The sequence below is a fragment of the Suricata suricatta genome, chromosome 1 (assembly GCF_006229205.1).
Source record: "Suricata suricatta isolate VVHF042 chromosome 1, meerkat_22Aug2017_6uvM2_HiC, whole genome shotgun sequence".
Classification (NCBI taxonomy): domain Eukaryota; kingdom Metazoa; phylum Chordata; class Mammalia; order Carnivora; family Herpestidae; genus Suricata; species Suricata suricatta.
In genome coordinates, this window is record NC_043700.1 from 67,574,814 (window position 1) to 67,590,355 (window position 15,542).

General features: G+C 36.9%; 1 protein-coding gene across 1 annotated transcript in view; it reads left to right on the forward strand.

The window, feature by feature from the left end:
- ASIC5 (acid sensing ion channel subunit family member 5) overlaps positions 1-15,542 on the forward strand; it is a 31,944-nt gene that overhangs the window by 12,256 nt on the left and 4,146 nt on the right. The window contains exons 4-8 of the mRNA XM_029951990.1: positions 740-865; positions 2,510-2,659; positions 3,784-3,931; positions 6,336-6,392; positions 9,156-9,324. Coding sequence (XP_029807850.1) covers positions 740-865; positions 2,510-2,659; positions 3,784-3,931; positions 6,336-6,392; positions 9,156-9,324 — 650 coding nt within the window. The remainder of the gene's footprint in view (positions 1-739; positions 866-2,509; positions 2,660-3,783; positions 3,932-6,335; positions 6,393-9,155; positions 9,325-15,542) is intronic.

A 15,542-nucleotide genomic window follows, 5' to 3' on the forward strand; every position in this document is an offset into this window, starting at 1 on the left:
GAAGGGGGAAAGAGAGTGGGGAAGAGTGAGGGACACAGATCAAGGGAGACTACTGAATACTGGAGACGAACCATGGACTGAAGGGGGAGGGGGAGAGAGAGAGGGTAATGATCATGGTGGGGGGCACTTGTGGGGAGAAGCACTGGGTGTTATATGGAAACCAATTTGACAATAAACTATTATAAAAAAATAAAAAAATAAACATTAATAAAAAAGAAAAAATAAATAAACATAAAACATAACTTTTTAAATGTTTTTTTAATTTAAATCATTTTATTTTTTTAACATTTTATTTATTTTTGAGAGACAGAGAGACAGAGCATGAGCAGGAGAGGGTCAGAGAGAGAGGGAGACACAGAATTAGAAGTGGGCTCCAGGCTCTGAACTAGCTGTCAGCACAGAGCCCAATGCAGGGCTCGAACCCATGAACCGTGAGATCATGACCTGAGCCGAAGTTGGCCACTTAGCCAACTGAACCATCCAGGCACCCCTTAAATGTTTTTAAAACATGCTTATTTACATATTAAAATACCTCACTTAGATAATCTCATACCAAAAAAATAAAAACTATTATTGAACACAAACCAGAATCACCACAGTATTTAATCTTTCTGATCTTTCTGCATTCTCATTTAGAGATCTGATTTAAGGGGAAAAAAATGTTAGAGCAATTTAAACTTCAAATGTGACCAAAATATCCAAATAATTATATTTTATTTGGTTTATTTTCCTATTGGAGGACTTTGCACATGTCTTCACTGAATATGGAAATTGTTTTACTTTTAATCATGGTGAAAATATTCAAGCAAGAAAAAAAGTGAGTGTCTCTGGAAGAGGATTAAGCTTGCTCTTCAATGTCAATCAGGTACTAGATTCTCTTAAACCTAGCCAGGGGTCAAGACAAACAATTAATGGCAAAGTTGAGAAATATATCTAGTTTCCTCAAATCCCATTGGACTATCCTACCTCCCAATCCAAGTGAATGTGGCCATTGGCTACTTTCAAAGAATTTTTCATAAGTTTTATAACTTCCTCTTGTATGTCATTCAAGACACTTTTTGTTCACAGTACTGCACAGTATAATGCTTGTACACACACATATACATACATATATATCTGATCATATATTTATACTGTATTTGTTTGTACATATATTTGATTAATATTTCCATGTAACTTCAATACTGGCCATATGGTCAGCTCAAATATATTATGAGTTATATAACTTGAATTTCCCAAGTATTTTTAGGATGCAGTTAAAATCTGCAATTGCAATGCAATATTCCATAAGTGAATGGCTCGTAAATACTTGAGTGTTTCTTGGAGTCATAACAGACCCAGGAGAAACAGGGTCCTGAGTTACAAATGGAATATTAATCATGTTCATTAAATGTAATTACATATACAGTTGACTTATTCATAGGAAAAATCTTCATATTCCCAAGCACATTCTTTCTCCTTTAACCTGAAATTACAACTACAGTGTCTGACTTCACAATGTCTCCACTTACAACTTTTCAACTTTACAATGGCTCATTCATTGGTGATACACATTCAGTCAAAGCCATACCTAGAATTTTGAATTTAGATCTATTCTTGGGCTAATGATATGTGGCATGACACTTCCTCGGAATGCTGGGAAGCAGTAGCTCCTAGCCAGCCACGCAATTACCAGCATAAATAACTGTTATGCTTAAAACCATTCTGTACCAATACAACCATTCTATTTCTCACTTTCAGTTCCGTATCCTATCAATTACATGAAATACTCAACATTTTATTATAAAAAAAAAAAAAAGCTTTGAGTTAGATGATTTTGCCCAGCTGTGAACTAAAGTGCTCTAAGCACATTTAAGGTAGGCTAGTCTAAGCTGTTAGGCTCAGTAAGTTAGGAGTACTAAATTCATTTTTGATTTATGGTATCTTCACCTTACAATGGGTTTATCAGGATGTAATCTCATTGTAAATCAAGAAAGATCTTTAATAACATATTCACCAGAAGTTTCTTAATTTTTTTCACCTGGCCTAGGGGTTTATGGAAGAGCACTGGTGTTAAGGAAATAGTGTTAAGTCTTCACTCTCAGGAGGAAATGAATTTCAGTTTTAAATAAGGCCAGAGATTTTAATTGCAAAGAGAAGAAAGGAGCCAAATTATTTCCTAAAACCAATAAAGCAAAGAGAACAGTCAAGAAAGGAGCAACTACAAGGTAACAAGGTGAAGAGAGGGCCCCTAGGAAATTAGATGATTAATAGTCCGATATGTACTATGGCATTTATCTAAGGTGAAAAGTAATCTATGAAAACTGTTGACACATTGACATATGATTCAACCATGAAAAATATGTCCTAGAGGTGTTTAATTTTCAATTTTTACATAAAAATTGAACAGTGATATGAAATATTTGATTTTAAGTAAGTCAAATGCTATAATGAGATAATATAACTAATTCTTAAACTTGTGTAGAATTGACATCAATTTGTAACTTGGTAAAATTGTTGTTTGTTTCAGGAGGAATTTACTGATGACCCAGCCCTTGGGTTTGTTGATGCTGGAATCATCTTTGTTATCCATTCACCAAAGAAGGTGCCCCAGATTGATGGTTTAGGCTTGTCATCACCTGTGGGGATGCATGCACGGGTGACAATCCGCCAAGTCAAGGTAAATAATATTCGTGAGGTGTGGAGTCTGAGGGAATCAGATAAGGTAGTAAGCATATATACACATAAATAATACATCCACTAGAAACCTTTTTCTGCCAGATTCTTAGAAGACCTCTGGAAATTCTATAGTTTCATTTCAGATTCTCTCCCATTACAAGGAGGAAACTATTTAGCAAAAACAATGAATTCACATGTACAACATAAGTGAAAGCTGGGAAACCTAGTGAATTTAAGGTAATTTTAAATTTCATTAGTGATAGAAGAGATCAGTAAATATGAGGAGACTCCTATGTTGCTGAACTGTGCATTTTCTCAATGGGATATTCTGGAAAGAAGAAAAAGAAGTGGGAAGAGTAGGAATCTTGGAGTCAGACATGTCTGGCAGATTTCCATTGGCCAGCCTCTTGCTCCACAATTTCCTTAATTAACTTCCTGAAATTCCATCTCCTTTCTTTGATAAAGATAATATTTCTTTTTCTTGGTTATTCTGATGTTCGAGTGAAAGAAAGCACTTACTTACTGCCTGGAATATAACAAGTACTCAATAAAGGATTTTTTTTTTTTGCTTATGATTTTGGTTGCTATTTTGTGGGTGGGCTGATTAATATGCTACCATATTATTTCCATAAATGTTATTCTCTTTTCTTACATGAGTTAATTTTTAGACCAGTCTGTCTGATTTTATTAGTTCACTACAGGAACAAAACATTGGAACTATGTGTTAAAGGGCCCCTGTTATATCTATCTTCAGAGTTTCACATTAATAGAACAGGCAAAATAGGCAAATGTAATCAATTTAAAAAACCATGGGGAGAGGAAGGGGGAAAGAGAGCGGGGGAGAGTGAGGGACACAGATCAGGGGAGACTACTGAATACTGAAAGGGAACCATGGACTGAAGGGGGAGGGGGAGGGGGGAGGGTGTGATGGTCACGGAGGGGGGCACTTGTGGGGAGAAGCACTGGGTGTTATATGGAAACCAATATGACAATAAACTATTAAAAAAATAATCAAAGAGATCTGAGAAAAAAAAGTAAAAATGTGTATTAGCTTCTCTTCTTGGAATGGAAATGTATGGATCGACTCAGATAAACCTCCTGAGCCAGATGTTTATTTTCTCTCAGACAGTCCATCAAGAATACCCCTGGGGAGAATGCAACCCTAACATCAAGCTGCAGAATTTTAGTACCTACAGCACTTCTGGTTGCTTGAAGGAATGCAAGGCTCAGCACATACAAGAACAATGTGGATGTTTACCTTTTCTGCTCCCTGGTAAATAAAGAATGACAATTTTCCCTTATTTAATTATTCCTATTTAATTTGAGTCACAGGAAATGAATATTCCAGAAAATCATTTTCCGTTCTTATGAAATTCTATGCCAGAAACACATCCATTTGGCAAATACAACCTCAACTGACAGGTTTTAAATCCTGGAGTCATAGTGGAGATTTCTGGAAAAAGAAAATTGAACCAGTCCCCAGTTCTTCTTTTGAGGATGTAAAACTGGGTGCTCTTAAAGATCTAAAACTAATCATCCCAGTTTTCTCAATTCTAAAGAAAAATTAGATCATCTATATAAATCTTAATCAACCCCAAATATTTCATTGTTGGGAAATTCTCTTCTTTGTGGTTAGAAAAACAATCCAGGCTCCCTTTGCATAGAACTTGGAGCATTTCCAAAGCCATGGATATTGGAAGCAAGCACTGAAGCACGCAGCAGAGGGGGGTGGGGAAGAGCTAGCCTCTGCCCCGGCTGCTCTTCTCACTGACGCCATTTCTCCTCTGTGTGACCTTCCGCTAAACCTCTGTACCTCCTATACGCTGGGAAGAATAATAACTCTACCTTATGGGATTGTCATAAGGACGAAAGGAGTATGCAGCGGCTTAAAACAGCACTGGTTATTGTTACTCAGATTTTCCTCATCCCCCTTTTCCTGCAAATTTATAAAAAAGTGTAGAGTGCATTAAAGGCAATACCAGCTTGGCTCTCTAAATTTGCTGTTATGGCCCATCTCTCTCTCTCTCTCTCTCTCTCTCTCTCTCTCTCTCTCTCTCACACACACACACACACACACACACACACACACACACACTGCTGCTCACACATAGATATCCGAATGCTACCTCTGCTCTTACTGACAATGGCTTCTGCTTGACAAACTGCTTCTTAGGAATTTTGAAATCATCAGTTCCTTCTTTCGAGAATTCTGATCATTGGTCTCTGGCTCCTCCAAAACTGCCATTTTGTAAAACCGCTAATGCTGGATCTGATTTGTCATTCCTAATTATCTTTCCAAAGTTTCTGGGGGAAAAATCTGAATTGAGAGATGAACTATAATGTTTATAATTTAAAAATGTAGTACTTCTCACAAGTCACAAATTGGATGACAAATATGAACCAGGAGCTGAACCAAGTGAAATACACAATACAAAGCATGACATTTGTGCAAACTTTGGCATATCGCACATGCTTTCAGAATGATATCTTATTTGGTTTGATCCTCACATATCCATCTATGTCTCCCTATAGATGAAGACATTAAAATGTATAGGCATTAAATGAAGCAACAAAAGTACCTCTGGTAACAACTTGGAGAGCCAGTCCCCAAAATCAGCTTCTCAGATACGAATTGCTTCCAAACATCACTGCTCTTTGTAATGAGAAAAATATCAATGAAAGAAGCCAGGCATACTTTGGGAAAGAGAGGCTTTTTTTTTTTTATTAATTTAATGCTGGAAGTAGACTTTTGTTCTTTTTGTACTTCTTTCATTTCCTTTACAAAGAGCTCTTCCTCATAGTTAGCCAAATGGATCTACAGATAATATGTGGACAATCCCTTTTGGTTATTTTAAAGATCATTGACCAAACATGGAAGCTAACTCCAGAGACTGCAGGAGTGACAGGCAGGATACAATTAGCTATGTTAAGGGCAATAACTAAAGCTTTCGAATCAGCCTGGAATTAACCCCAGCTCTGGTACATACAGATTTTAGAATTTCTCTCGAGGTCCACAGCCAATGATTAACAATATTGGTTCTTATCCGCCCCATGCTATTGCTAGAAAGGTAACACACCAGGTGTGCGAGTGTGTATATGTGTGTTTAAATCATATGTAAGTGGTGTAGTCATATGTAAATATATAAGTGTTGAATCACTAAATTGTACATCTGAAACTAATATTACATTGCATGTTAACTAACTGGAATTTAGATAAAAGCTTTTTTTTTAAAGTATACTATATGCTATCCATCCTCTAATACTGTAAAAAATCAATCAATTCATCAATCAATCTATTAATGAATAGAAGGAGCAGGACAGAAGGTGAGCTCCCTGCAGCTGCTTGGATGAGCCACTTTCTGAACCGTAGTTTCTTATTTATAAAAATGATGATTCCCACATCACAGGATTAGTGTAAGAATAAACGAGATGGTTTTAAATTTCAAAACTATGTTTTAAAACATTATTATAGACAGAGGAAAAGAAACATGGAAATAAACAAAAACATTTCTATTTCTTCCCAACGTATGTTTACTTTAGATATTAGGGTGCTTTTATAGTTTGTTGTTGTTTTTGTTGTTTTACAAGCAAGATGGATGGAAAAAAGGTGTCTTTGTCATTATGTCACTTATTTCACGTAATGTAAAGTCTTCATGTTTACACTTACTATTTTTAAGGAAATGGGATAGAGTGTGACCTACAAAAGTTTTACAACTGTGTTTCACCTGCACTTGGTAAGTGGTTTAATTTATTTCTTTATTCTCATGATTTATATGAAAGTTATTCAGTGGCTAGTCCTGAAATGAAACAGAATAGAGACTACAAAGAGGAACTTTTTCGATGCCTTTAAAAATTAAGAACAGTAACTTATATAGACATAGACAGTAAAACAAAACAAAACCTCTGAATTCAAGATGCGTCTGAATTAAAGATATTTATTGACCTGTGCTTCTGGGTGGCTCAGTGGGGTAAGTGTCTGACTTCCGCTCACTTCGTGATCTCACGGTTTGTGGGTTCAAGCTCCAAATCAGGCACTGTGCTGACAACTCAGAGACTGGACCCTGCTTCGAATTCTGTGTCTTCCCCTCTCTCTGCCCCTCTGCAGGCTCTGTCTCTGTCTCTCTCTCAAAAAAAATAGACATTAAAAAACATTCTTATATTAAAAAAGGATATTCAATGAGAAAGTAATAGCAAGAGAGCTTTGATTTTTGTTTTCTTTTCTTAAAAAAAGTATTTATTTTGAGAGATAGAGGGAGCATGAGGAGAGAAAAGCAGAAAGAGAGAGCGAGAGAGAGAGAAAAAGAGAGAATCCCAAGCAGGCCCTGTGCTAATAGTGTAGAGCCTGATGTGGGGCTTTATCTCATGAACTGTGAGATCCTGACCTGAGCTGAGATCAAGAGTCAGATGTTTAACTGACTGAGCCATCCAGGCGGCCCTTGATTTTCATTTCTAAATTTTGTGTTTTTTTTAATTTTACAGTTTTGTGTAATCAAAATAGCTTTGTTTGTTTTCTCATTACATAAATAAAGCACACTTGTTGTGACCAGTTCAAACATTACAGAACAGAAAAGAATCTTGGGAAATCAGTACAAGTTGCATCACTCTGAGAATTATTATCATTATTTAGGTGACCATCCTCTCATTTATTCATTTCATTATACATGCATTATATATAAATGCATATATAAATTTTTATGCAAAAGAGATCAACACCATATATGCCGTCTTTACTGGGTACAACTTCTTTTTAAGCAAGATTTTTTTTGCTTTCATATTATTTATCTTAATTCCCTGCCCTGGCCGGCAGGTCAGTCAATGCAGGTTCCTGAGGGAGGAAGTGAGAATAGGGTAGGGCAGGGAGCACAGAGAATGGAGGCAAGACAAAGTCTCTGATCAAGCCTCATTTATTGAGAGAACACAAACATCTTATAAAGGGCTCAAGGCAGGAAGCAAGGCAGCTGACCTAGGTCGGTTGCTAGGAAACAGGGTCAAGTGATTTTTAGGAAAAGGCTAGGGTAAAGGGGGTACTGAAACTGCAATTTTAGCACAATGCCTGAGGGGCCGGTAAGAAAGCTCAGACCAGCTGTCTCCAGTCCTGAATTGGGAGAGATAACACTGCCCTGCCTACAGGCTGCTGATCTTTGTTCTTCTGGCTCGCCACAATTCCCAACTAGTGTTAACACTCTAGTATATTCTACCTTTATTTTTTTCCACATAAATAGGTTCAGATATATGATGTTAAATCATTGTTTTTTTTAATTGAAGTAGAATAATATTTTATAAAGCTTGCTGTTCTATCCCATTGTGGAAATATCTCCAGGACACCAGGAGTAGAATAAGCAGTTTCTTTTCCATTGCTGTAAAATATTTCATGACATGAGTATGGGTAGAAGAGATCTTAACTATTTTTTAATATCTTTCAAGGTGAATATGCAAAAGTCAGATTATTGACCAGTGGAGTTAGGACTGATATTGTTAAGTTTCTTATGATTTCCTATCCCTGATGGGGGCTGGAAAAAAAGTTTGAGGAAATAAATCATGCATGTGGTTCTTCAGGGAGTGTGGAGGTATAATGGGCTACACAGAAAACGTGTGCTTATGAAAGCATGTGCATGTGAGTGGATGTGTTTGTGTGAATAGAAGGAAAGGGTGGTGTCTATTACCAGAATAAAGAACTAGAGGAAGCAAGCAAAAGTCATGCCCTGAAGAAGTATCAAAGTTAGATTCTGGAAAATAACCCTAAGTTTGCCGAACAAAGTCTTGGTGAACAAAGGGTTCACAAGAACAAAGAGTTTTAGTAGCAAAACTATGGGGAAGACCAAGGAAGGAATATTTACCCAGAGTGAGGAGCAGGAAAATTGGGCACCAGGATGTGGTCCAAAGGAAAGCTGGAGACAAACACCACCTCCTGGGAGCGATTTTTCAAGGATGCATTTGCATACATAGCCTGATTGTTCCACCAGGGTCAAGAGAAAACCGAGGACCGAGAACCTCGGTGGTTGATCCACAGCTACCAGAGACTCTGAGCAGCCAGCCATGTATTTTGCACTGTTCAAACTTGAGATAAACCCAAGGATAAGTTTCCTTTAAACCTAAGTCATTGGCTTTCAGGATTATGTTTCAAAGTTCCTCTCAAAGTGACATAAGGTCACACAAACAACTTTCCATCTTTCTCCTGCAAAGGCATACTATTTTAAAGAAATAAGCCCGAAGAATTTCTAGAAAAAACTTCTTATTTCTTATAAAGATCAGAATCCAGTGACTTAATGAATTTAAAAGATAATAATTTCTATGTTTCATATTCTGTCTCCTTTGCTATATTTACATGTATTTATTTATATAAAAATATAAACATCATTTGTTAAGGTAGTGATGATAGGACTAGTTAACCACTTTTTTAGCGTTGAAAATGAAATGATAAAACTTTAAAAAGCTCCTTCCTCCCAACTGTGAAATACTCCGCTTTTCTCAACATCCTGTCCTGATTTTCGTTTCAGACTACATTGAAGTGAAGGAATTATGTACCGTGGGAAAACATAATTCCAGCTGCCCTGTTCCTTGTGAAGAAACAGAATACCCTGCTACTGTTTCTTACTCTACTTTTCCAAGTCAAAAGGCTTTGAAATATCTTTCCAAGAAGTTAAATCAAACTCAGGAATATATCAGGTAATCTTTTTTAGTCATAAATTATTTAAAATCAGCACTAATATTTGGTTTACTCAAAACTCTTAAAGGCCAAGAAAACAAAATTCTCATCAATCAAAGGAGGCAAAGGCTTATGTTATTCAATTAACAATGAAAGTCTAGAATTTTAAAAGTACATAAGATTATGCCCTTCAATCCTTTAATTGTGTGGAAAGTAAAATGAAGCCTTCTTGAGTAATTTGCTCATCATCTCACTTTTGTTGACTTAACTGGAGAAAATAATATTGCTGATTAATATCACTTGATGCTTTAAAGTATGAAAACTCTCAGGCCACCTGAGTGGTTCAGTCAGTTGAGCATCTGTCTTCGACTCAGGTCATGATCTCACGATCTGTGAACCTTGCATCAGGCTCTGTGCTGACAGCTCAGAACCTAGAGCCTGCTTCACATTCTGTGTCTCCTCTTCCTGCCACCTCCCTCCTTAGACTCTGTCTCCCTCTGTCTCAAAAATAAATAAATGTTAAAAAATTAAAAGATGAAAACTCCTTACCTGCATACCACATAGTTTGTTTTAATAACTGTAAGGTTGATGGAACACAAATGATTGTTCTCAGGGAAGGAAAAGGAACACACTGTATCTCAAGTAACTGTCCTATGAAGGTAGTCAGTGGCGCAGAAAGAACTTATGCCCAAGACTTCTGACTTCAGCCTCCTTGTATTTTTCCACAAAGATATATACTTCCAAGTTGGATTATCTGGGGATCAAATTAGGTCTCTTTCTGCTACCCCATTAGAAACTGCAAGTCAGACTTCATAGAGAATTCTTTAAAATCAGGGAGCAGCCTTAACGTTTCTCTTTGTTTTGTGTTTATACTTTAAGTTGAGCACCTGAAACAGCAATATTGTACATTGGAGTTTGTACTTTCATTTAATATAACTAAAATGGATTAGCTAATTAAAAGCTGATTTACTTTTTCACAGCCAGGCATCTAATGCTAAAAACATGTTTTGACTCCAATTTTAGCCTGGTATTTATTTTAATGAAACAAGTAAAATACTCTCCCCATGTAAATGCTCAGACAATAAAGTGAGCTTTAAAAATCAGAAAGTGGGGCATCTCGGTGGCTCAGTGGGTTAAATGTCTGACTTTGGCTCAGGTCATGATCTCATAGTTTGTGGGTTTGAGCCCCATGTCAGGCTCTGTGCTGACAGTTCAGACACTGGTCTACTTTGGATTCTGTGTCTCCCTCTCTCTCTATTCCTCCCCCACTTGCACGTGTTCTCTCTCTCTCAAAAATAAAAAAAAATTAAAAAAATTTAAAAATCAGAAAGCGAAAGTACTTTCATCAAGACAGGGTTGCTAAGGTATGATTTCAAATACTTAGCACATAAAAAGATGAAAAAGCGAAACAGTTTGCAATTATCTCTGTGTCAATGCTTTTGTATCCAGTATAGATGTCTCTTTGTATTCCATTTTAATATGTGAAAGTGATTTACGTATAGTATTATTTCTGTTATACTAAAATATGACCAAGAACAGTACTTTGTGTGACTTTTGTCTGCTAGAGATCTCCCGAGTTTCACCATTATTTAATATGCAAAGAAGGTAGGCATGATTTTGGAGAAATATTGGTGAATCAGAAAAGAGCCCCTATATAAAGATGATCCTAGAGAACATTGGGGATTTTTTCCCCTGAAACTTAAATTATAAATTTCTCTCCAATTAATCTTGTCAAATAAATGACATGTGAGGACCCTACATGGTTGTGAAGAGTTGAGGCCATTACTACAAGGAATAAAGCGAGCAGCTGAACTGATGTCGTTGGATGCAGGGTGTCCAAATCATAGATGGAGCAGGTGGTTAGAAATCACACATTTAATTAAGAAACTGGCTTGGGCACAGGAACCAGAAATCAGAGTGCTAAATCAGAAAACACAAATGTCAGGAGAGCAGATGTGAAATCTTAGCAGCAGTAAGATTTGAAACAAAGTAACGCTTAGCACACATGAAGGCTGTATGTGTTTCTTCCCAGCACTCAGCCAACCTCAGACTATGCCCAATCCACCGCCTCAGGTGGCAGTTTCCAAGCCCATTACAGAGATGATAGCAAGCTTAGCTTGACTCAGGTAGGCAGTTTCGAAGTGAATATAAGGATAAATTTTGGCTGAACCTAGGCCAATTCCATTAGCGAGACAAATGAACTTTGTGAATTGTTCTGTTTTAATTTGACAATTTTTCAAGTAAAAATGGTATGAAATTGTTTGTTTCATGCAAAACTAATCCGTTCTCCTTAATACAGCACTCATGCTCAAGTGACTGGAAGCATGTATTTAGCGTTTTGTAAATGAAAAATACACTCAATTTTTTTTTGGTGATCTCCTTACCATTATTAAAATCCAGATATGTTACAATTGTGACTCCCCTGACATGAACAAATATTCTTGGACTTAAATCCCAAACAATTTCATTATCTCCATGAGGCATAGATTCAGTGAGAGCCAAATTACTAGGCAAGTCACCTGCGTGAGAGAAGTCAAGTAAATAACACACTATTTTTGTAATTTTATCTCCTCTCAAAAACACAGATGGATAAAGATTGGAAATGGTTATGAGGTTCGTGCTTAGGAAATTAAACAGTATTATCAGTGTACATGCAAATTAGGAGTAAATAGGGGGCAAAAAGATTGCAGCATTGCTAAAATTACTGGACTTCCAAGACAACTTTATTATTTCCTTCACCTTGACAACTGTTTTATTATTTGTAAATATGGCAGGACCTTCTGATTATCTACTTAAATAAAATACATTCTCCTGTTACCCTGGGTTAAACCAATGGAAATTAAGTAAACATATTAATGATATATTTTGGATTAAGTATATTTGGGAATATTGATTTCTAACTGTGAACAATTAGGAGAGTGATTTACAGCCATGTTCCTTGGATATATTAGAGACACCACATAATTCCAGGAAACATTGCTGATAGGATTCAGTCTGATTGTTGCCATCTGAAAATCATCAGGTGGTTGGTTTCCACCTCAGCTTATAAACAGACAGGTTAATATTTACCCCTTTGTTCATTGGTTTCATCTTCAAGTTGTTCCTTTATTTCTTCATTTTACAAATATGTAATGGGCACCTACTCTGTGGGCTGTTCTAGGCATTACGGTTACCTCAGTGAACAAAAGACAGAAACCCTGACTTAATGCACTTATTTCCACTGGCGTGAAGATGAACAGTAAATATATACAATCATATTAGATGGTGCTAAGTACTGTGGAGAGGAAGGAAGCAGAAAAAGTGCCTAAGGAAGCCAGAATCAGGGAGAGTTGTTCTCAGGGTGGAGGATTGTGGTTAAGTAATTAAGATCTTCCTGGGGAGGTGGTAGTTGAGCAATAAGATAACCCAGTGGTTCTCGAACTTTTTGATCTCAAGGTCCCTTTGTATTCTTAGAAGTTACTGAAGAGTCCAATGAGTTTTTCTTTGTGTGAGTTGTATCAATAGTTACCATATTGGAAATTTAAACTATGAAAATACTATTTACGAATTCATTTGAAACAATACTAATAAATGTACTATATGGCAATATAAGATAAAAGGTTTTTACAAACAATAACTATTTTTGGTAACAAAAAATGTAGGAAGTGGGGTGGTATTGTTTTAGAATATTGTAAATTTCTTCAGTGTCTGGCTTAATAGAAGACAGTTGGATTCTCATTTTTGCATTTAATCTGTTGTTTTATGTTACTTTGTTGAAGAATGTGAAGGAAATCTTGTGTCGAACAGATATGTAGTTGGAAAAGACAGACACATTTTAATAGCCTTTGTGGATATGTGACACTTTTCTTTGATAACACATCAGAACTCAACAACTAAAGTGAAGTGAACATTTTCTTAAATGTTCATTATAACATGTACCTTGGGGTTGCCCCACAGGGAGTGGAATTAAATCTCTACCCAAAATCTGATTTGGATGTTGGGATCCATGATGCCAGACTCGCATCAAGGGGGTATGAAAAAAAATTCATAGTCCTATAATGAGACTTTCTGAGAAGACTTTGACATCTCCCAAGCAGATCTTCTGTTGGCTTGAGAGAAGAAGGAGAGGCAACTGCCTTTGCCTTTCATTGTGGTTATGAAGTAAGGCCTTGCTGAGAGATGCCATGGGCTTTCTTATCGACTTATCTCTTATGGGACAGGAAGAGGGAAGCGTGGCACTGGAAAGCTGCCATTTGAAAGTAGTGAAACATCAAAACATCTCAATGGAGTTTTTGTACTTAAATATATTAATATCTATTGGTCTTGTACTTTCAATGGATCTTTTATCCATGAATGATTTTGCATGCTATTTCTTGGTCATTAGAAAAACTCTAGGGGTGCCTTGGTGGCTCAGTCAGTTAAGCATCAGAGTCTTGATTTCAGCTCAGGTCATGATCTCATAGTTTGTGGACTGAGCTCTGCATCAGGCACCATGCTACCAGCATGGAACCTGCTTGGGATGCTCTCTCTCCTTTCTCTGACCCTCCCCTGCTCATGCTCTCTTCTCTCTCTCTCTCTCAAAATAAACAAACATTAAAAAAAGAAAAAAGAAAAATTCTCTGAGTTGTTCAGATCTTTCAAATATTGATCCATTTTATGATATAATATATATTTAATTTTAATATCATTATTTATCAGAAAAGTCTTTAAAAATTGGGGCATTGTAGCTAATCATAACAGATGCAAATTTGTTAAAATTCTGTCACACAAAATCCTAAGCCCAAAATTTATATTATTATTTTCTTTTTATATTTTTTAATGCTTTTTTATTTCTGAGAGAGGGAGACTGAAGGTGAGCAGGGAAGAGGCTGAGAGAGAGCGGGTCACAGAATCTGAAGCAAGGTCCAAGCTGTCAGTGCAGGGCCTGATGTGGGGCTCAAATCCACAGGCTGTGAAATCATGGCTTGAGCCAAAGTCGTATGTTTAACAGATTGAGCCACCCAGGCGCCCCTCAAAATTAATTATTAACTGAAAATCTTATCAACTATTGTAGCAACAAGTCATTGTGTTCATTTCTGTGACAATGTCTGTCAAATATCATAGTCTGAATAACCATAGTTTGCCAGTAATTTTTTCAAGTAAAAATGCCATTACATGTAAATGTGGCTACTGTAGCTTTCTTGAAATAACACAGTGAAAATGTCCCATGATATGTTTGTATATTATAAAAATAATTTCGACTTCATGAACTCCCCCAAAAGATATCAGGGACCCCTAAGCATCTGTGACCACATTTTGAAAACCACTGATCTAAAGGAGATATAAGAATTATCCTTGAGGGGCGCCTGGGTGGCTTAGTTGGTTAAGCATCTGGCTTTGGCTCAGGTCATGATCTCATGATTCATGGGCTCAAGCCCTGTGTCAGGCTCTGTGCTGGCAGTCGAGAGCCTGGAGCCTTTATTCGGATTCTGTGTCTCCCTCTCTCTCTGACCCTCTCCTGCTCGCGCTGCTCTCTCTGTCTCTCAAAAATAAATAAAAAACATTAAAAAATAAAAAAAAAAAGAATTAGCCTCGATAATAAAAGGTGAAAGAACATTCCAGAAGGGAGGGGAAATCAAATGCAGAGGAAGATCCTAAACCGACAGCATGCCTCATATACAGATAGAGCCACAATGTAGGTTGGTTTGGCAGGAAGCAGTATAACCAAGGACCAATGATGGTAAGGTGTTGGAAGCGAATTTCTGAACTCATAAGTTGAGCAAAAATCTCCCTGTGGGGTAAAGTGGGTTTGCAAGGCCTCCCACCGTCAGATGGCAACCGGAGTCTACACCCACTCAACCCCCACTCACTTTCTGCTTGAGAACTGACCCCCAAGGCGCCTGACTGACTGATATCAGAAGTGACTTGCCTTCTAATGCTAAAAATATGTGAATTGTACCTTATGAAAAAGCTTATTACAGGAGTTTCTTCTTTTGTGATTATGGGAGCAAGTATTACATTTCCCGAGAAACCTGTTTTTCATCCCCTCAAGAAAACAGGCTATTGACCCTTGCTCACAAAAGAACTAACTCTTGCCTTTTCTATGCTAAAAACATTGCCTTGTATTTGAATGCTAAAGATCCCTTCCTTCCCCATGTGATAAGCATTTAGTCACCTACTTCAATCACTGTTGATAAAGATTATGCATGAGTTTTCTACCAATCTATGTTCTGGGAAATTTTTACATACCAAAGAATTTGTCATCAGAGATCACTGTCTA